A 23,425-nucleotide genomic window follows, 5' to 3' on the forward strand; every position below is an offset into this window, starting at 1 on the left:
GAAATGAGAGGAGTAAGAAGGTAAAAATCTAAGAATCACTTGTGAAAAACAAAAGCAAGTAACTGCATGGGGTTAATTATTAGTTATGAAGCTAAAAATTAGGACCAGGTCAAGGAAGGTAACAGAGATTTAAGCTGGGAGCTAGAACATTGAAAGACTGCAAACTTGAGACTAGGACTCAATGTTATAAAGGGAACATGACAGTTTTCATTTCACACAAGTGAAAAACAGAACCTGCAAGAAAAGACACTCAGTGCAGAGGAAGAATAAGAGACAAGAGGCTGGAGAAGATGACACAGGCATGGGACTCAAGAGCTCAGTGGCCAGGAGGGAGGATGGGAATCTCTAAAGATGCAGGTGTAGTTTCAATTCTGTGATATGGCCACATTGTGCAACCAGCAGTTAATTAGAATACTCTAGGTATCTGTCTAAAATGCAGAAAACCTTGCTGAGGAGTTACATGGTAAATAACAGTAATAATAAGCCTCCAGAATAACTCAAAGCCAAGAAAATAATTTAAGTGTGAGTACCAGGTTCAAGGTCCTGACCAGAGCACAGGAAGACAAGTGTATTACACGGGGTAAAATACAGGCCATCCCCTTCTGGGGTTAGGGCTCCAATACAATGGCAGCTCTTCTGCTTCTGTCTTTATGTTTTTAGTTTATCAAGCATTTCGTTAAAACTGAATTTCTGTTTGATTCAGAATTTTGTTATTCAAACATCCAACGATAACATGATTTTTTAACAACCACAAAAAGATCTTACCATTCTTAGCACTGTCGAAAACAACAACTGAGACATTAGTGGAAGGGTTTTTTGGTTTTGCAACATTGAATATATCACTGGCAGAATGAAAAGAAGGATAGAGAGATGGCAGGTCCTTCAGTGTGACATTGACTGGCAGGGCTGGGTCCAGGACAAGCATCGGCACCTTAATGCAGTGGGTCAGCAAACATTCCAGCTGCTTCTCACTGGAAAGAACACCGACAAGCTCATAACTACATTCTTGAAAAATTCAATCAGCACTGAAAAGCCAGTTGGTACTACTATATTTTCCAGATGTTTTTCTATATCCTGCAAAAAATCTTAATCTTTCAATAAACAAGGGATTTTATATAAATATAAAAATTTAGTTAAGTACAGTATAAAGTTATTATTAACCAAGTGCAACTCTAAACATAGAGCTTTCAAACTCCTGTTAGTAAGATTGCCACCAAAATTTACTAACTTAAAGGTATACAAAAAACTAATCATTTCATTACTATCACTTTAAAGATTAGTCATAAAAATTCCAGTAAGGTCCATTATTAGGCAGACTAGAAGTAGATAAATTCTGGTTAAGAGTGTCATTTTACCAGACACAATTTACCAATTCCAATTAGAATATAATTAAATACATCGGACAGGACACCACACTGATGCAAGCAAAAGCGAATGTGACATGGTTCTAGGATGAATTTATGAGGTATTTGTATCTGATTCTTGTCACAGGGCAATATCCCCTGCCCAAGGCCTTAAATATAAGACATAACTATGGCATCTCTTAAAGATAAGGAAATACATACTGAACACAATTCAGTGATGGATATAAATTCTGTAAAAGAAAACAATGGGCATAAGTCTGACTTTAAGTGGACCAAGCAAACAAGTATAGCAAAACAGAATAATGGAAACAACAGAAAATAAACTTTACCTAACCCATCCAGAAATGATAAAGCAATAGTTATCTACAACTAAACAACCAGGGTTCTCAATCAAATAAGCCTTTGGCACTACAAAATTTCCCATTTAATGGACACACTTAATTTGGGGGTCAAACTAGCAGAAAAGAGACTGAACAGTGTAATGGAGTAAATACACAATACCATACAACCCAACAAAAATAAGTGAGAACCTCGAAATTTCACTTCAATCCTTCAACTTTTATCCCTGAGAGGAAAATCAAGTTGCTTACCTCTTGTTAGTGGGTTCCGTTGTGTTCTTCCCAAGGATTTCTCTAATGAAAGCAAAAATATTTCATTACATATGCACAGACCAGTACTGGCCCTAAATGTAAGAGGGTTAACTTCCAACATTGGTTTTCTTGTTTACTCCACTGCAACTCATCAGTAAATTAGGAGGGACTACAATGTTTATAATGTTTAAAATACATAATAAAAGATCAACAAATATTATCATGAACCTCCCACCGTAATCATGAAAGATTAAAATAAAAGCTTTTACATCTTATTAGTAAAACATGGCTGTCAAAGTCATTTTCATGCACTGGTAAGGTCTTTGTATTTTCTACCTCAGAGAAACAGACACTTTGTTGCAGTAGAATGTGTCCAATCACCTGCAGCTGGGGTGTACCCATAACATTTACAAAGAAATAAATGGGCAAATTCTTAGCAAATACTCCTGAGGAATCAGTAAAGTTATGTCAGTTTGTGAAAGCTCCCCACAAACACACTGTACCTTTCCTAGATAAATAAAATGATCAAATTTGTTTAAAAAAAAATTACTGAAGTTTCTAGTTCCATAGTGTACTATTTGATATTAAAGGGATATCAATTTATATCCTTTTGATAATAAAGGGGTATCTATGATAAAAGGAATATAGGTTTTCCTGCCTTTATCAAATGGGAAAAAGTCTGCAGGTCTGTTTTATTTTTCAAGGGAATAACAAGTCTTATTGTGAAGTTACTTTGCATAGTAACTCATTTCATGAAGACATCACACCTGGGACTCAGGCTGAACAGGAGGCCCAGAACTCCCTTGGGAGCCTCCTTGACTTTTCAGCCCCTCAGAGAGCAAGGTTTACTGAAGCACCCCAGTCACAAAATGTCCATCTAACAAAATGAGGCCAGGATGTAGCACCAAAGTGTCTGAGTCCTCCTTAGACACCAAGAAACGAAGGTTGGATGCATGACTGCCAAAAACTTGTAAAGGCATGAATCTTGAGATGCATTTATTTGAATAACATTGTGGACATCACCTTACCCTTCTGAAATGCACTGTTAACTTATACTCATAAAACTTTTTGTTTTGTTTTTTAAAAAATCGGCTTTACCTCATTGCTTTCTGCTCCTCCTCCATCTGTTCTCTGACTTGCTGTAGTTCCTTCAGTAGTTCAAGGTCAGTACCGTTCACCCAGGTGTAAACCACATCGATGGGCATGGGCAGACAGAGCCTAGGGGAACCCACAAGTCCTCCGGCTTATGTGTGTTCTTCCAATACATTCAGAAGTAAGAGCCTAACAGGTTTTAAACTAAGAGGTAATGTTTAAAAGCCAATGAAAAGGTAATCCAATCATGATGTATATCACAGAATTGCAAGTTTCCAAAGTGGAGCTGGGAAACCAGTATTTGTTGAGAACCTCTTCTGTGTGTTGCATTATGCTAAACACTTTAAGTAGTTTTGCATCATTTGCTTCTTACAACTACCCTGTAAGGAGGCTACTAGTTGTTCCACTTTCAAGATTATTGGGGAGGTCTTAGAAGATCAGTTTAAACTGCTGTTTCTCAGTTTAGCACATGAGGGAGCTGGGATGCAAATGCTGCCAAACATAGAAATTAGAAGAAAATTTCCGAGAGTCACACAACAGCCCACAAAGATGACCTAGCACTGTTCAATGCTGCAGGGCTCCCATTCCCTGCTGTTCCCAAGCCAACCCCCTCCCAAACCTCTTTTTCATTTTTATGTAGCACTTGCCACCTTTCTAACATGTTAAATAATTAACTTGTTGCCGGCACTGGTACTTAAAGTGATCGCCCTGCACAATGTAAGCTCCAAGAAGGCGGGCAACTTTCCTGTTTTGTTCAGTAAAGTATCCAACTGATTAGAAGAGTGTCTGATGCATAAACTTTTGGTAAGTATTTGTTGAATGAACCAATGATTTATATGAGACACTAGCACAGACCTTCCTGAACCTGCTTGATCTTCCCTTATTACCTTATTCTCAAAATAAGGAGTCAAGCAGGCTTTTAACTCTTGAGTGCCTTGTCTGAGCCCCATTTTTGATTAAAGTTTTATCCCTACTAAAAGCTTTCCTCCCATTTATTTCATCAACTTTCCAAAATCCTATCCATCTTTCAGAGCCTGCTCCAGATTTACAACACAGGAGTTCACAGCGATATATGACACATGGTTTGGATGTCTGGTTTCAAGTTTGGTCTTTGCGAAGAACTGGTACAGCTTTTTTCAAAGCCAAGGACAAAAGCTTACCCTCCCCTTGTCTTCCTCAGAGGCCAGGCATGGGACCAGGCCCAGGGCAGGACGAAGGGCTCCAAAGACTAACCACAACATCACACCTTTGCTTTTGGCTGCAATCACATTACTTAGGGGAGGGTTAACTACCTTGCGGGAAAATAAATGCTCTTTGGTGGATAAATCTTTCAAATTATGGAATGAAAAAAAAATAAATACAAATGACAACCACTTTTAGCTGCTTAGAGGAAGTAGGTGAGGTGACTGGATGAAAGGAGTATTCATCCATTCATTGAATCAATTTTTATTGAACACTTAGTATGTGCTAGATGCTGTACCAGGTTCTGGGGACTCAGCAGTAAATAAAATAAAACCCAGATGTATGCCTTCATAGAGCTCATATTCTAGAAAGGTGAAGACAGTAAATAAACCACATAAATAAAGTCAGTCAGATGATACTAAATTTTATAGAGAAAATAAAACAGAAAATAGGGATATAAAATATATCTATGTGGGAGGTCAGTTTTAAATAGGGAGATCAGAGACGGCCTTACAGGAAAGTGGCATTTCAGCAGGGATGTGAAGGATGTAAGGAAGCCAGTCATGTGAGGGAGGAATGGTCCAGAGAAAGGGAACAAACCCCACGGACAAACGCCCTGAGTCAGACGCCAGGTCAAGGAACTAGAGGTCTGTATAGCAGAGACAAGGGGAACACAGGGAAGAGCAGATGAGGGTCAAAGAGGCACCAGGGGGCTCACAGCTTCATGGGGAAAATGAGGAATCACCTCATACTCAGGAACATGTGATAACTAGTGGCTACCAACCTTCCTGTCAAAGTTCACGGATGTCTGCAGAATAAAATCTAATCTCCCTAATCGGCACCTTGTGCACTTAGACGCTGCAGCTATATACCTTTACTCAAATAGGTAGGACTTGCAGGTTTTTGTGCCTTTGAACATGACCCATTCTCTGCCTAAAATATCCCTTCTCTCACACTTCTCTTAACTGCTTCCTTCTTCCCCTGCTGCCCTCTTCCCTCCCGTCCCACGAGAATGTACTACTTAACATGAAGCTTCCACTGTACTTTGTGCTCTAAGAAATCGTTAACACACTGAATTCTATTTGTTATGTGTGTCTACTTTCCACTAAATGCAGTGTCTAGGGGGCAGAAATGGTAACATGCTTTCTGTACCCTGCTTCAGTCTTCTCTCTCCCCACTGTAACATATGCAAAAGCTTCCTATCTAGTTTTTTCTACATGTACCTGCACCAATAGTTCTCAGGCATTAGCAGCATCAGAATAGCCTGAAGGACTTGTAGAAGAGATTGCTGGGCTCCATCCTTAGAGCTTCTCATTCACCAAGTCTGGAGTGAAGCCACAAAATATGTACTTCTGACTAGTTCCCAAGTAATGCCAATGCTGCTGGTCTGGAAATTCACTCTGAGAACTGCTGAAATATATATATATGTAGATTACAGTTCCCATTTTTAACTTAAAAAAAAAAAAGCTTTCCCCACTAAAATGTCAGTTCTACATGAGGTCAATGAGTTCCTCCTGTTCATTACTACATGCCTAGGAATAGTGCCATGTACATGAGTGGGGCTTAATATACAACTGTTGGCTAAATCACTATTGGCTCATTCCCTCAACACATCCATCAGTCTTTTCCATTAAAAAAAAAAGCTGCCTCACATTACCCACACATAAATTGTCTAAGGTCATCTCACTCCCAAATTCCCAGTCTATGATCAGAAGAAAAATTAATTTGAAAAAAACTGTTTAAGTGACATGTTTCTAAAAGGTTTTTTAAAAGAAGGAAATAACCAACTGCACATTCCAGAGCTTTCTGATAAAAGTAATTATGTGCTATTGAAGATTTTTTAATAGAAGCAAGAGATATCTATACATGTTGAACTGAAAAAAACAATACAAGCGCAGAATGCATTTATGTACTGGCTCTTCTAATAGGGCCATATGATCAATTTAATTCTCTGGCGTTAAACTGACAGCCCTGAGGAGATCATGTGATCTGCCGCAGATCAGTGAGCCAGTTGTTTTTCTATTTTTAGACTTGGTCACAGAGAGCTTGAGTCCTTCATTCTAACCACAAGACCACTATCTTACTTCCCAGATGAGAAGGAAGCCCTTGTCTTAGAGCTAAAGTCTGAATAAGTCAACTATGACTCAGAACCAAAGCCACGGTGACAGTGATACAACTTTTATTTTAATCAGTTTAGTTTAAGTGAATATAAACGCATTTAACAGTCCCTTGGTTCAAGTAGGTAAGAAAACACAGAACTTAAATAGTGTCTTAAAAACCAAAGAACTGAGCAAATTTTATATTTAATCTAGTATCTACATTTTAGAGATGGTAAAACTGAGCCCCAGGTTGACTTAACACCTCACAATTAGTAGCAGTAGATAATTCACATACTCACTTGTTACTGACACAGAGGAATGGATTTTTTTTCCCCCATTCAGAGGGGAAATAACTTTAAAAAAGACTTGTAGGAAAACCAGCAAAACAATAAAAACTTCCTATAAAACACTATGGCATTTTAAAATATATTAGACGATGTGTTATTTATATATGATCCATTTACTTGTCACCACCAAAATTAGGCAATTTTGAAATAATCCCACATAAAAAATCAAACTATATTTTAGTGCAATCCAAAATTAGGAGGAGAAATATTTAACACACACACAAATTCTTCAGAAACAGAACAAGAATGTTTGATTAAAACTGCTGACCTCAATATATCAATTTTCTAAGCCAGTTTTCCTTCTAAAAGTTTTGAAGCTCCTTCAGACAGTGATTTATGCAACTGTGCGCCCATCAGCCCCAAGAATAATATAAGGCACAGTAGTTTGCATAAGTACTCAATAAATGGTTGAGTGAAAAAACAAAATCTTGATCTCTTCTTGGGAAAATCAGCATTGTTGAAACAAAAATTAGATAAGTAGGAAAACTTGATTTCACTAGGAATCTGTTAATGCAATAGTTCTCAAACTGTGGTCACCAGACCAGCAGCTTTAGTTATCACCAGCAGACTTGTTACAAATTAAAATTCTCTGAGCTTTTCTGAGACCTACATACTTGGAAACTGTGGGGCTGGGGAAAACACTGTATGTTCCCAAACCATCCAGGAGGTTCTACCCAAGTTTGAGAAATGCCACATTAAGGAAATAGTTCTCAAACTTTTTAGTCTCTGGACCTATCATGCCTTAAAAATTAAGGACCCCAAACAACTTTGTTTATAGGTCATAATTACCCATATTTGCCATATTCAAAAATACAACAGACATTTAAAACATATTTATTAATTCATTTTAAAACAATAAGCCCCTTCGCATGTTAACATGAGTAACATTTTTTAAATGAAAATGACAGTATTTCCCAAAACAACAAAAAAATTTAGTGAGGAGAAGCACTGTTGCACATTTCTGCAAATCTCCTTAATGACTAATAGAAAAAAGCAAGCATCTCAAATCCTCTGTATTCAATCTGTTTCTATATGTTATTTTGGTTTAAGTATATGAAGAAAACCCATGTTCACATAGATAGGTAGCTGGAAAGGGGAGCTGTATGTTTAATAGCCTTTTCATATAATGATATCTTCTTTGAATAAACTGCCAAAATACGTTGTAGTTTCTTAAAAATTTGTTGCAGTGTGGAATCTGAAACCACATTAGTGAACTTTGTGCACTTTTACACTAAAATGCAATAGTCTTTCTTGACTTTGAATGGCTCTTTTAGTCATGCGAGATTCTGTAACATCAATGTATTGGTGATCTGGAAAATAACTTTCTGAGTTATGCAAATCTGTCAAAGGGTAGCACATTTCCTTAATCTTGTTATATAATATTAACAAATGTAATTTTCTTGATAATGTCACAAATCTAATCAGAGAAACCTTTACAATACTATGAAGCTGTTAAGCTCATGGTGCTGGAAACAACTTTTCCAAAATTTTAATTTTCACGTGAAAGCTCAAATGTTATCATTGGCAACAAATATGATTACAGGTATTTGTTCTTCATGATAGGATTGCTTTGTTCACTGTCAAGAAAACACCTGCCAAATAACTAAGTCTGAGTAATCATACTGTCACCTGTCTTTTCAAGTTGTAACAATAGTGTTCCGTGAAACAGCACAGCTGAGCTCAGGCTGCAACTCAGTCCCACAAGGGCTGTTCCTCAAAACAAACACCAAGCAGCCTGGTGCGCTGCGCGTACTTCCCATTTCACCACACAGAACACTGAAAAGACGTGCTCAAAGGGTCAAGATGGAATCAAATAATTTTTCCTGTCTCATCTTGAACATTTTTAAGTAAAACTAGCTTTTTTTCTTCTCCCTGCAAAATGTGGTGGTGAAGAATACAGTGACTCGTGCTAAGGTGTAGCAGTTTTACCCACCACTGCTTTTATACTCTCCATGCAAATATCAACACAATTAAAAAGGCAAACAACATCTTAGTATTGTTATAAAAATAGCTTTGATTTTGCAGATGCCCAGTGTGTTTGAAAACTGCTATTTTAACAAGATCCTTAGAGAAAAACACAGAGTTTCCCTACTTCACTAGTAACTTGCTTATAAGCTACCTCCCTTACTGGACTATGAAATTCTTTATAGTAGACAGTCATATCTCAGTGTCTAAACAGAGTAAGGCTCAAAGATACCATCATCATTGAAGGAACAAATTGAGGAATGTGATTCATAGATAAGGTACTTCAAAGATGAAAGCAAGGAGTAAAGCTTTAGATCAGCCCATCAGCCCAAGGAACCCCACCGCCCTTCACTGAGAAGTTCAGGACTCTAACAGCGCATACATAAATAGTGCATACATCTAGTAAGTCATTTTAAAAACAACTTATTTGATAGAAACCTAACAAGTGAATGGAGGGACAAGAAGTGCTCCTGAACGATGAGCAAGGGCTCCAGAGGAATTGGTGACAGTCTAGACGTCCTCAGAAAACCACCAAGATGCACCAACGGACACCTATTATTAGAGTTGCATTAGGTGTTCTGGTTCAGGGAGAACAGAGGGAAGGGTCTGCGAGACCTAGCCTCAGGGGAAAACGCGTAGTCAGGACCGAGGGTGGTTTCTGGTTATGGTCTTTTGTGAGGCTGGCCACCTTTGTTAGCTACCGGGCAACTGCTGTGGTCACTCCTTGCCGCATACAGATTAGCTGTGTGCATTACCATGGGAAGGAGAGTCAGCAGATAATGCCTGAGGTGAGTAAGTCAAAAAGGGAAGAACTCAGTTTTTAAAGTTAGAATAATGATCACCAGAAGACTCCAAAATAAAAATTTATGGATTTTGGCTCCTCTGGGTGAGGGGAAGTTCAGAACAGAACAGAGGCTTTACTTTTTATTTTTCTGTATTGTTTGAACTGCGTTCAACCACTGCTTTTATGATACAAAACTATACATAACAGTTTTATTGACAAAAAAAAAGAGCCTCTGATTCATTTCAGCTATAAGAAGAGAAGGAGAACATTGGGCAAGACTGCTTCCACTCGGGTCTGTCTTGACGGGGAGGAAAGACAACACTGGCCAGGGCCCAGAACTGGCCCGGAACTGGCCGCAGAGTAGCCACCCAGCGTCCTTACCCTGCAGGGGGATGGAATTACCTATTCCTCACAGAAGTGGGGAAAGCATGAAATGAGATCATGTAACTGAAAGTACTCAATAAACTGGGAGGCAGGATTACTGTTTGGGAATCAGATTTTTCATCCATAAAATGTGAAGATGGATTACAAGGTTCCTTCACTGGGGAGCAGTCTTGAATAAGTTAAAACATATCTATAACTTGGAAAGACCCCTTCAACTATTATATTTAAAGCCAGGGTGTTTCCTTAAGACTCATCACTTAAATCCAGACTAACAACTCTCCAAATCTGATCTCTTCTCACCGATTCTGAAAGGACTTCCCAGCAATGTTGTCTCTGTAGGAATCAAACAAAACGTGGTATTGATCCCGGCTCCATTCCAGAACCACCTAAAAAAAAAAAAGAAAGGAAAAAGAAACACTGAATTCTTTGCATCAAATACTAAGAATATATAATTCTCACTTCATTTTAATTTCACTAAGAATTGCTAGAGGAACAAGTAAAGGAATAAAAATTTTCAGGGCCTGCCATACACAGACATTCTGCTCAATCCAGGTGAACATGCTACAGTATAAGGATAGTTACACAGATTTATATAAATAAAAGCTGTGGTTCCTAGCCTGTGGAAGGGGGAGGGGAATCAAAGAGATTTAAAATAATATGAGAACTGGGTCTTGGAGAAAGAGCTCAGCAGGTAGGGAGAAAGGGGAACAGCATGTCTGAAGGTCCAGGAGCAGCAAGGGCGAGTACCTGGAGGGCAATGGCGCGTTTGACTGACTAGAGCACAGGTGGTAACTGGAAAGAAATGGGGCTGTGAAAGGAAGCTGGGTGCTGGCTGCAAGGTGCCTGTATGCCATGGGGAGTGGAGGCGCTGAAGGGATTTACGGCCCTACAGGACCCAACCAAAACCTGGGAAAGGCTCTTCTTACTGCACAGAATACAAGCTGACAGAAGACACCGATAGGATATGGGCGCAATGGCCTTACTCCCTATGAGGTTCCAATGGATGAACCTGTTAAATATTTCTGGAGAAAACGGAAGGCTTTAAATAGGAGCTCCCTATGTCTGCGCCCTGAATCTATACACCTGCCCACACATATGCCCATTTTCTTCTTCACTCCCTTTACCATGGAGGAAGTGGGCCCCCTCCTTGCAAATATCCCTCTCATTCCATTTGCTCTGGGTCTCATCAACTCATCCTCTCAAGACCTTACCCCCTTTCTCTTTCCTTCTCAACAGGGTTATTCCCATCAGCACATCAGCACATCCCAGGGTCTCAGGAGGGCCTTCCTTTCACTCCACGCCCCCATCCAGCTAGTCCCTCTACTCCAAATTCCACCTCTTTCAAGGGCGAATCTCTTCAGAGTCACCTCCTCCCCGCCCTCTCCTTCCGCCCACTCCAGCATCACTTCTGCCCTCCCCATTTGTGCCCGTGCCCTTGCCCAGGCCCCCGTGCAGTCAGACACACTGGCATTCTCCCCTCTCCTTCTCACTCGGCTGCCAGCAGTGGCCCAGCTCTCCCTCACAAGACACTTACCTGGTTCTCCTCCCATCACTCTGGTGACACCCTTTCAGCCCCCTTCTCCAGGTCATCGCCCTCTATCTCATGAAATGTGTCCTTTCGTTCTGCTTCTCTTCCCAGAAAGCCTTCCTGCCAAGGCTTCTTCCAGCTTCCTGTCCCACAAATCCTAGGAGGTGGCCCAGCTACACTGATATGTCTGAGGTAGCCCCAGTCATTCAGATTTCATTCCAGCCAGCAGAGAGGAGAGAAAGGGAAAGACATGACCCTCCTTCAAGGGGACTTCTTGGAAGGGGCACCTACCACTTGCTTTATTGGTCAGAAGGGGTCAGGTGACAACATCTGGCTACAGGGAAGGCCTTGTGGAGCTACGTGCCCAGCGACCATCGCTCAGTTCTTTCAGTGGCCTTCAGCCTTTTCAAGATCTGGCCTCTCCCTACTCTGATAGCCTCACTTTACTGGGATGCCCCATAAACTCCACAAATTCAACTAATAATTCTCTTAATATACTGATTTAAAAACAATTGATTTTAAAATATACTGATTAAAAACGGAGGGTGTATTGTGCCTTATACTAGGTTTACAAAGAGAATAAGTCACCTACTTCAAGTAACTATAGCAGACTATTTTTTAAATTAAGGTGTCACTGATATACAATCTTATGAAGGTTTCACATGAGCAACATTGTGGTTTCAACATTCACCCATATTATCAAGTCCCCACCCACCCACTGCAATCACTGTCCATCAGCGTAATAAGATGTATAGCCAACTATTTTTACCAGACAAGTTTACTGATGGCTACAACTACACGGAAGGAGGAACACTTGACTCCTTCTAGAAAGACACTAAAAAGACTTCCCTGAAGAAGCAATGTTAATACATGACAAAGGAGGCAAAATATTCAGCGGAGAAAAGATAGTCTCTTCAAAAAATGGTACTGGGAAAATCGAACAGCTGCATGCAAATGAAACTGGATCACTATCTTATGCCATACACAAAAACAAACTAAAAAATGGACTAGACCTAAAGGTAAGGCCTGAAACCATAAACTCCTAAAAGAAAATATAGGCAGTATACTCTTAAACATCAGCATTAGTGATTTTTTTCTGGCTGTGTCTCTCCAGACAGGGAAACAAAAGCAAAAACACACTATTGGGACTACATCAAACTAACAGGCTTCTGCACAAAAAAGGAAACCATCAACAAAATGGAAAGGCAACTTATGGAATGGGAGAATATATATGCAAATGATATATTCAACAAGATGTTAATATCCAAAGTATATAAAGAACTCATACTATAACTCAACACCAAAAAAAAAAACCCCCACAATAATCCAATTACAAAATTAGCAGAGAATGTGAATAGACATTTTTCCAAAGAAGAAATCTGGATGGCCAATAGACACATAAAGAGATGCTCTACATCACTAAGGAAACGAAAATCAAAATCACAATGACTTATCACCTCATGCTAGTATCAAAAACTCGAAAATAACAAGGATGTGAAGAGAAGGACACTCTCTTAAACTGTAGCAGTAATGAGAGTTGGTACAGCCACAATGGAAAATAGCACAGCAGTTCCTCAAAAAACTAAAATTAGAAACACCATATGACCTAGTAATTCTACTTCAGGGAAATTACCCAAAGAGAACAAAATCACTAATTCAAAAAAATATATGTACCCCTCTGTGTACTGCAGCATTATTAACAATAGCCAAGATATGGAAGGAACCTAAGCATCTATCAATAGCATGTGGTGTGTACACACACACACACACACACACACACACACACACACACACACACAGAATATTACTAAGCTATAAAAAAGAATGAAATCTTGCCATTTATGACAACATGGATAGACCTAGACATTATTACGCCAAGTGAATTAAGTCAAAGACAAATAGTACTATGATTTCACTTATATATGAAATCTTAAAAATAAAACAGACAAACAAAACAGACTCATAAACATGGAGAACAAACTGGTAGTTACCACAGGGGGTAAGGAAGAATGGCTGGACTAGGTAAAGGGGATAACAAGGTACAAACTTCCAATTACAAACTGAGTCACAGGTATGACAAGTAGAGCATGAGGAATATACTGAATATTATTGTAGTACCTTTCCATGGCGACAGTCACTACAGTTATGATGAGCATTTCATAACATACATAATTGTCAAATCACTGTGTTATACACTTGAAACCAATACAATATTGTATATCAACTATACTACAATTTTTAAAAAAAGAAGCAATGTTAACAGTCTTAAAGAATAAGCAGGAATCTGTCAGCAGTTCTGCTAGGGAACAGGGGCTTTGTCAAAGAGATTTGCTACCAGACTGGATGGGGGAGTGAAGGAGAGGAAGAGAATCAAGGGTGATTGCTATAAAATGTCATCTCCTTTGCTGGATATAGAAGATGTATCTATTTTTAACAATGTAAGGATACTGTACTGATTTGGATCAACTCATAGACCTCAAACAGAAGTGGTTCTCCATCAACATCCCTGTGTCGTCTGCAGAGGGACAACCAGTGTATCTGCTACTTTATAAAACAAACCACAAAAAATACAAGTTCACTATCACTGGTCTTGGCTAGTGGGGCTACTCGGAAGGTGGGGAGAAAACATCAGAGAGCACACCTCACAGATGGCTGAGAAATGCTGACATACTGTATGTTGACACAACCTGTCTTCCTTCATCAGATAAATTAATCTCATCATCTCCAAACCACTTTGTTGTATTAGAAAGAACAACAGAGCAAACAGTCCTTATCTAACACATGGAGGAACATTCCTTCTAGCCCAGAGCGCTGCACTCTTAGCTCTCAGGGGAGACAGCAGGAATGCTGGTTATGACTCAGGGGACTGGGGGTTTCATGCCAGCTCTTGACAGTTTTATGAGAGACCTTGAGCAAGGCAATTACTCTCTGGGCTGTTTCTTCACCTGTAAAATGAAGGGGGTGTGACCAAACTGTCTTTGAAATGCCTTCCAGTCCTAAAAGCATATGACAAAAGGAGGTGCAGAGCTGTGGGTGATGCTGTGCTTGGCGCAGTTCCTTCCCCCTGCCCACACGTCCACACCATCAGAACACTGAGTCTCTTCCTGACTTCAGCCTCTTCAGGTCTCTTGTCTCTGGCCCTCATCCCACCAACATTTAAACTTGAATCTCTTCCATCATAATCAGTTCCCTTTTCTGCTTAATCCCAACTGTCAACTACACCCTATTACCAAATATTTTTAAATGAATGAGTAATGCACTATTTGAGAAATGAAAAAGGAGAGACTTGTAAATTAAATAAAATTCATCTAAAGATTATGGGGTATGTGGGGGGACTTGGTGATGGGGGAAGTCTAGTAAACATAATGTTCCTCATGTAACTTCAGATTAATGATACAAAAAAAATTCATCTGAAGATTAATGTAAGATCATTTTCTTAAAATTATCAAGGATGGCAAAGAGTAGAAATTTGAACAGGAATCTTCAAATTAATAATTCCAGGGTAAACTATAAAATATAAATATGTTCCAAAACAACAAAGAAACCAAAAGAGACTTACAGTTGTATGTAGACCTTGTTGTCAGCCATTAATAGCAATAAGCAAAAGACCAGAGGAAAAGACTATAGAGGAACACTAACTATTGTAAAATCAAGTCTCTTTGCTTCCTTCCACAAAGCCCTTCCACATTCATCAACCCGATCTGAGAGCTTCCACTGCAGAACTCTAACTTATATCTGTCATTTACTTAGAAGTCAATTACCCATTGCCTTGTAACATGTCTTAACTTGTATCACTTAGCTTTGTTATTGTTACCTTTTCCCTCCATGTTAGCATCTTGTCGCATCAATGAAGTCATACACTACTCAGGGGTAGAGAACTACTTACAATTCTATTTGTCATCAACTCACAACCAACACAATTCATTACACACTATCTTCTTATATATTATCCCGTTATGGCAGGAGTGATGGAAAAGAGTGGATTTAGGAATCTGGGACACCTCCTGGGAGAACCTCCCTCCCAGTTCTCCAGCTGAGTAGCTGGGTAACCCTGGGTAAATTTTAAATGTTCAGGCCTCAATTTTTCCAACTATGAACTAAGTACAAAATCTATTACATCAGTTTGTTGTGTTGCTGTTGTAGGCCAGCGATTCTCACATGATGTGGGAGAATAAGGGGTATGAAAAGTTTGCCAGGCACACAAAATGTTGTGGGTAAACAAAGTATATATTCCGGAACCAATTGGCAAGACATTTAAAATATTATATTAGTAGTAATGCAAATTTTTTCTAGAAAAAGATGGGAAAATTGGTGTGATTTTTTAGATACAATGTTAGCCTTCAAAAAATTCCCTACTTGACAATTTGAGCTCTACCCCACCCCACACACACAACACACACAGGCACACACAGACACATCTTCTCTACACTAATCTCCTGAGCATTTACTTTCCTCCACTACTAAGGGTAGGTTGTTGATAAAATTTAGATACAATGAACTAAAATACAATTTATTAAAATAATGCATAAGCTCTGAAATGCCATATAAACAATGCATTATTAATGAAGAATTTTAAAAACTCTCTAAAGGCAGTTTATTCTACTAAAAACATTTACCACTTTTAAGACTCCCATTCACTAATCATGGTTTCAAAATATTCAAGACCAGTTGTTGGCCAGGTCTTCCAAAACGGAAGCCAAAATCAGTCTCAGTGTGGTGACTGCACAAGAGCAGGAGCGTGTACATGCATTCACCAAGCACCCTCCTGCAGGGGCTCCTCCACACTGACTCCCCGTAACGAGGCACCAGCTGAGGGGCAGGTACCACAGTGACTCATTTTCCAAAGAAGCTTCAGCCCACAGAGCAGTGCGTGCTGGGGCTGAGATGGCAATCCACCATCTCCGAGCCCATCGTGCGGTCGGCTTTGCCCAGCCCTCTCAGCTTCACCAGGCTGCCTCCTCTGACGCTTCTGTAACAGAGCGAGCTTTGTCACACACACAGTTATGAATGTGTTCATTTAACCAGTTCTCAGACTAGTATGTTTATCACCCTTGATTCAATGACCCACACCTGGCATGTTTATAAATGACCAGAGTCACATAATAAATGTTGTGTTTTTTCCTTGATATTTTTAGAATGTCTAATAATCTCTGGTTTGTGCACACCAATGCTAAAATTTTCAGATGACAAACTTAAAAAAATTATAAATTTCAACACTTTTGTTGAAGATTTTTATGACCCCAGAACAGGATTAAATGCACACCTATGGTACAGTAATAGTGAATGAGAGTCAAGCCCCTAATCCTTCACATCAGAGCAATTCCTCAGCTAGGGAAAAGAGAAAGGTAATCATTAAGAAGAGAACTGGTGTATTACCACAAAGATCATTGAGACTTACAATCAGAAGACATGAGTTAAGTCTGGCACTTACCGATAATAAAATCTAAGGTACTTCTCTATTCTCAATTTCCTCTTTTGTAGAATGAGGATATTAGTATCACCTATTTCACAAGATTGTTTTAATGAGTAAATGAGATGTGCAAATCATATAAGGCTGTACAACAATACTTGCATGCAAATTATTCACGTGTCTCTTAAAGACAGCACTTACAATGCTATGTAATTTATTTGTATAAATATCTGTCATATCTCTGTGAGCAACTCAAAGCCAAAAACTTGATCTCTTTATTTTTATTCCCAGAGCCTTGCAGTGCCTGGCACCAAATCAAAAACATTCTAGAATGAATGGATGTGGCTACGAGTTTCATCCAATAAACATGCTGAAACAGCTTACCACTCCAAAGATTCCCTCTAGACCTTTCTGCGTTCAGATCCATTCCCAGAGAGCCAAGGTAAAGGCTAAAGAGGCTAGAGTTACAAAGAGACAACAGCAGACCCAGGCACACTATGATAGAAAACTTTCTCTCCGTAAAAGTATGGGTCCCTTTTTCAGTATGTCAAGCACAGAAATGTGACAGGTTACCCTATACAACTTAAGATTTTGGGGCCCTCCAACCTCAAGCAGTAAGAACTCTAAGTAACAATGACAGAGCTTTTCATACATTGATAATCACATCAGAATTTTATAATATTCCTAGATTACAACAGGTTCTTCATAGTTTCTGAAAACAAAATATATTTTGCATTAAGACGTGTGAAAAGAGAGACCAAGATATCTTAAAGATGTTCTAAGCTTTATCTTTTCTACTAAATCCTCCTCCCTCTTTTGATACCAATCAGGAAGTCAACGCTTCTCAACACCAGCAGCATTTCTAATCATGTCTGATTAAACATGCTCATTTTGTTTTCCTGTCTTAGTCTGTTCAGGCTGCTATGATAAAATTCTATAGACTGGACGGCTTATAAACAGAAACATACTTCTCATAGTTCTGGAGTTGGGGAAAACTTGAGATCAAGGCGCAGCGGATTCTGTCTGGTGAGAGCCTGTTTCCTGCTCCATGCAGACGACTTTCTGTTTTGTCCTCACAGGGTGGAAAGGGACAAGGGAGGCTTGTAAATTAGTCTCTGTCTAAGCTGGACAATAAGTATTCCTAAGTCATTTCATACAAGTAAGTCTCAAGGTCTCTTTTATGAGGACATTAATCCCATTCATGAGGGCTCCACCCTCATGACCTGATCACTCCCAATACCATCACACTGGGAAAAAGTTTCAGTATATAAATTTTTTAATTTATTAACATATAAATGCAGTCTGTAACATTTCCCAATACAAAGTGACTAAAATAAAAGATTAGCCCGTTTCTCAGGACTTGAATGGTGATTAAAACTGAGGTCATTTCCCCTTTTCACATAAAGGAAATAATCCAAACCCAAGAAGCATGACCACTACTCACTCAAACATTAACTGAACTCAAGGACACTTTCCCACCATTTCCACCTTCTTTGAATCCTTCACAGAATTCCACACATAACATCCATTTACTGAACACATTAAGGAGCGCAAAACGGAAACTAGGACTCTGTCCTCAAGAAGCTGACTTCTCTTTTAAGGACTAATCACTTACTTGCATGAAATGATTTAGGAATACTTACTGAACAGCTTAGACATGAGTACAGATTAAAACAATTACTCTCTGGGAAGACAAGCATGATTCTATAGCATCTTACTACGCTGATGGACAGTGACTGTAATGGGGGGGGGACTTGATAATAGGGGGAGCCTAGTAACCATAACGTTGTTCAAGTAGTTGTACATTAACGATATCAAAATAAATAAATAATGCTAATTAACATTAAAAAAAACAATTACTCTCTGAGAAAAGGACTGATCAAGGGTAGGGTTATAATCATAACAACTTAACAAAATCTCTCTCCTTTTCCTAGGAGAGAAAGCTGAGATTTTTAAGGAAATAGAGGAGCAGAGAGAAAAGGGAGGCTTGTTGCCTCTGGCTGGTGAGGGAGATGGGGACAAAATAATGGAGGAAATTGTATTAAAAGGCAGAATTAAGAACACTAAATCTTTGGCAGTACACTTTACCATAAAAAAGTTCTCTCTGGAGGGAAAAAGAGAAGCTCCTACAACCATACTGGGATAAAAGGAAAAGGAAACTAAAAAACAAAAACCCGCAAATGTGCTCAGAGTGATTTTTCTAGGTATATGTTAAGTTTACTTGTTTTACGGTTCAGAGTTTCTAGAATCACAAAATTGTAGAACTGTATAGGAAGGACTTTAAATCCAGTGCCTGACTCTGCAGCCAGTGTGTTGAGCCCCTACTGTAAGGTCCTGGCAAATAGGTACTCTCCCTGTGAGTTTACACCTGCACTGTCCACAGTTCCTCCAGCCACATGTGGTTATTTAAACTAAGACAAAATAAAAATTTAAGAACTCAGTACCTTAGTCACACTAGCCACATTTCAAGTGCTCAACAGCCACATGTAGTTAGTGGCTACTGTCCTGGACAACTCAGAGTTACAGAACATTTCCATCAAGGTACAAAGTTCTATTGGACAGTGTTGTGGCTATTCAATCTTTAGAGATTAAGTGTCACAAAAGAAGGCCCAGACCTCAGCCCCCGTTGTATGATTTTAGACAAGGCACTTAAACCTAAGCTCCAAATGTAAAAGTTAAATAATACCTTATCCCATAGGGGGCTGTCACAAAAAAATCAAGTGAGCTGATATATACCATAATTCTGACAACTACAAAGGACCAATGGAAATATAAGGTATTAAGACTATGAAATAACATCGAACATATTTAACCCCTAAAGGGGCTCATGGACTACTGGAGAGACAAATACAAAACAATTACAAAAATCATGTTAAAAGTAGAACCAAACTACCAAGAAAAGCATAGTTGAACCTGGTAAATATTTGTTACAATTATTAAACCAGAAGACAAAACTAGTCAAGTTAAGGTTCATTTTTTACTTTATTTTGGCAGAACTTAATTGGCATAGAAAAGTTTAGTGAAATGAACAACTCTATGACCACAGATTTGGTAACTTTGATGAAATGGACCAATTCCTTAAATGACACAAGCTACCAAAACTCAAATGAGGATAAACAGATAATCTGAATGGGCCATATCTATTAAAGAATTTTAATCTTCCAAAATGGAAAGCATCAAGTCCATATGGGTTCACTGGTGAATTCTACAGTCTTGTCCCGAAAATGCAAGCAGGGAGAACACTTCCTAACATATTCTATGAGGAACTTTACAAACCAGTATCTCTCACAAGCATAAATGTGAAAATCCTCAATAAAATGTTATCAAATCCAACAATGTATAGAAAGAGTTATATACCACAACCAAGTGGGATTTCTTCCAGTTATGAATTTTTTAATGCAGATTCAACATTAAAAAATCAATTAATGCAATTCATCACATAAAGAGGTCAAGGAAGAAAAATCATGTGACCGTATCAACAGATGCACAAAAAAGCATTTGACAAAATCCAACACCCATTTTTTATTTAAAAAGAAAAATCTCTGCAAACTAGAAATAGAAGGGAGCTTCCTCAACATGAAAAATAATTACCTACAAAAAAACCTACAACTGACATACATTTAACAGCAAGAAACTTGAAGCTTTCCCACTAAGATTAGGAACAAGGCAAGGATATCCCTTCTCACTACTGCTTTTCAACAGCATACTGGAAATCCTAACTAATGCAATAATACAAGAAAAGGAAATAAAAGGTATACAGATGGGGAAGCTAGAAATAAAACTGTCTTTGTCCACAGACGACATGACTGTCAATGTAGAAAAGACCAAAAATAGCCCAAAAAAATCTCCTCAAACTAAAAAATGATTTAGTTGTAGGTACCAGGTTGCAGGACACAATGTTGATAGACAAACGTCAACTGCTTTCCAATATACCAGCAATAAAATGTTAAAAAGAAAACCACAGCCCCAAATGGGGTCATTTCGGCTAAGCCAAGTCACCAAGCCGGGGCTTAATACCTACCCTCACTGCAGTTTTAACCTCCCCCAGAAATGTAAGTCAGTCAGGTATTTTCTGGTCGGCAGTGAGGTAGTCTCTCACAGCTGCCTCTCCATCCCCCAAAAAGATGAGGTCATCTACCTATAAGACCCTTGCTCCTAGCCCTCAGGGAAGGTGACCTTTCCTGAAACAATCCCTTCTCTTCTGTGAATAACTCCTTGCCCCACCCTGCTTCCTGTAAAGACCTTCCACAGTGTAAGACTCATCTGAGCAACACCACTTCCTAGATGGGATGCTGCCTAATTCATGAGTTGCTTAATAAAACCAAGTAGATTTCAAATATCCTTGCTTGAATTTTGTTTTTCATTTTATGAAATGAATTTTATGACATTCTGGACAAGCATAAGTATATATATATACACAGTAAAAAAAAAAATCAGTGATTGCCTGGGGGTAGGGAAGGGAAGATGACTGCGCAGAGTGTAAAACAAGGCCATTTTTAGTGCAGTTGAAACTATTCTGTATAATGGCAGATATCTACGACATTATGTGTTTGTCAAAATCCATAGAACTGTACAGCACAAAGAATAAATTCTAATTTAATTTACGCTCATTAGTTAATAATAATGTACTCATGTTGGTTTATCAATAATAAAAAGTGTACCACTCTGATGCAAACTTAAAAACGGGAAATTATGCAGGGGAGAGCGGGTATATGGGAAGTCTGTGCTTTCTAAGCAATTTTTTCTGTAAACTTAAAAGTGCTCTGAAACGTCAAATATATTAAATTATCAACTTGACTGGGCCACAGAGTCTCCAGATACTTCACCAAACATTACTTTGGGTGTGTTTCCAGATGAAATTAACATTTGACTCCTAGACTGAGGAAAGCAGCCTATATCCCTCCTAAATGGATTGGGTTTCATCCAATCAGTTGAAGGTCTAAACGTGACAGAAAGGCTGAGTAAGAATTTCCTCTGACCTGACTACCTTGAGCTGAAACATCAGTTTTTTCCTACCTTCAGACTGAAACATCAGCTCTTCCTCAGTCTTGAGCCTGTTAACCTTCGGACTGGAACTACCCCATCAGTTTTCTGGTTGTCAGGCCTCTGGACTCAAACGAGAACTACAGCACTGGCTCTCCTGGGTCTCTGGCCTTGCTAAATGCAGATCTTGGAGACTTCTCAGTCTCCAGAATTGTGCAAGCCAGTTCCATATAATAAATTTATTTCCATACACACATATATTGGTTCTGTTTCTCTGAAGAACCCTGATTTAATTATACATGGCTATCAACTAATATCTACTCTACCTATATACTTGCTATTGAGGTTGAATTTAGAAACTGATCACTGCAGGTGACCTTTGGATATGTAGGCACTGGGAAAAAATACCTCTGCACTCAAATTCTTGATGCCAGGCTCCATTCTAGGGGCTGTGGACACAGTGGTGAATAATACAGAAACACTGCTCCAATAGAGCCTGCATTTTGGTGAGAGAGACATTAAATCTATACATACACACACATTTTCCAACTGGATATTAGCATACTTAAACATCTGATGCATATCAGAAACTATTTTTAAAAAGATTTAGAAGAGAGGGAAGGAATAACCTGGTGAAAGGTGGCTTAGGGTGGGTGGTGGGGAAAGTGCTACTGAACTGGGCTGTTAATGAACTGGGATGGAAGGAGCACGTCACATGATGTCCCACGGGAAGGTTGATGCAACAGAAAGTGCAAAGGTCCTGAGGCAGAAATAAACTGAATGTGTTCAAGGGAAAAAACAATGCACCAGTTCTGAACCTAAACCCTCAGGAAAGTTTGCAAGTATCCACCTGATTTTTTGTGCCTTTACTATTTCCTTTAGATAGCATGTCCAGGCTGGCCCACAGGTCCCAAGAGGATGAAAGAAATGTGGAGCAAAGCCAACTGAGTCCACCAGCCCAGATGAGCCAACTCCCAGCTGACCTGCACATCCCAGAGAATCACTGTAAACCAGACATTGAAAACTTTTTCTGTAAAGGGCCAAACAGTAAACATCTTAGGCTTTTCAGGCCATTTAGGTTTCTCAATTCTGCTGTTGGAATGACAGATCAGCCACAGACAAGTAAATGGATTGATATGGCTATGTTCCAATAAAACTTTATTTATGAACAGCAGTATTTGCAATTCATATAATTTTCATGTTAGGAAAGATTACCTTTCTGTTAGTGTGTCAAAACCACTTAAAAATGTAAAATCCACTCTTAGATTGTGGGCCATACAAAAACATGTGGTTTGCTGCCCCTGTTTTAAGCCAGCAAATTTTGAGGTAGTTTGCTACAGAGCATTTTTGTAGAAATAGTTACATGATGCACAGTGGATACATGATACACCCTGCTCAAAGAGATGAGCAGACTTGGCACATTTAGGATCTTACATACAGACTATTCGAAGGAGTCTGCATTTTTTACTGTGTAACTGAGCATGATGCAATCTGATTCACATTTTTAAAAACATACCCTAGTTGCAGTGTGGAAAATGGATTGTAATAGAACAAGAGTGGTGAAAGGTAAGGGTGCTTTATATTTGTTTCTGCACAACAGAAATGCCTTGCATTTCTTGTTAAACATTTGGAACAGAGATTCTCAGACTTCTTGGTCTCAGAACCCCTTTATACTCTTAAAAAATCAAAATTTAAGA

The 23,425-nt window shown here is 38.9% G+C and overlaps 1 protein-coding gene across 8 annotated transcripts in view; it reads right to left on the reverse strand.

Annotated features, from left to right (window-relative positions):
* The window catches only part of GNPTAB (N-acetylglucosamine-1-phosphate transferase subunits alpha and beta), an 83,232-nt gene that overhangs the window by 50,317 nt on the left and 9,490 nt on the right, over positions 1–23,425 (reverse strand). For 2 of the 8 annotated variants that reach the window (XM_073213714.1, XM_017665642.3), the window contains exons 2-5: positions 10,108–10,193; positions 3,053–3,172; positions 1,955–1,996; positions 766–971 (exon numbers count right to left, since the gene is read on the reverse strand). In XM_073213714.1, coding sequence (XP_073069815.1) covers positions 766–971; positions 1,955–1,996; positions 3,053–3,172; positions 10,108–10,193 — 454 coding nt within the window. Of the gene's footprint in view, positions 1–765; positions 972–1,954; positions 1,997–3,052; positions 3,173–10,107; positions 10,194–23,425 lie in introns of those variants that run through there. The other 6 variants (XM_037007127.2, XM_037007126.2, XM_073213713.1 and 3 more) reach the window with 5 other exon arrangements.

The sequence above is a fragment of the Manis javanica genome, chromosome 10 (assembly GCF_040802235.1).
Source record: "Manis javanica isolate MJ-LG chromosome 10, MJ_LKY, whole genome shotgun sequence".
Classification (NCBI taxonomy): Eukaryota; Metazoa; Chordata; class Mammalia; order Pholidota; family Manidae; genus Manis; species Manis javanica.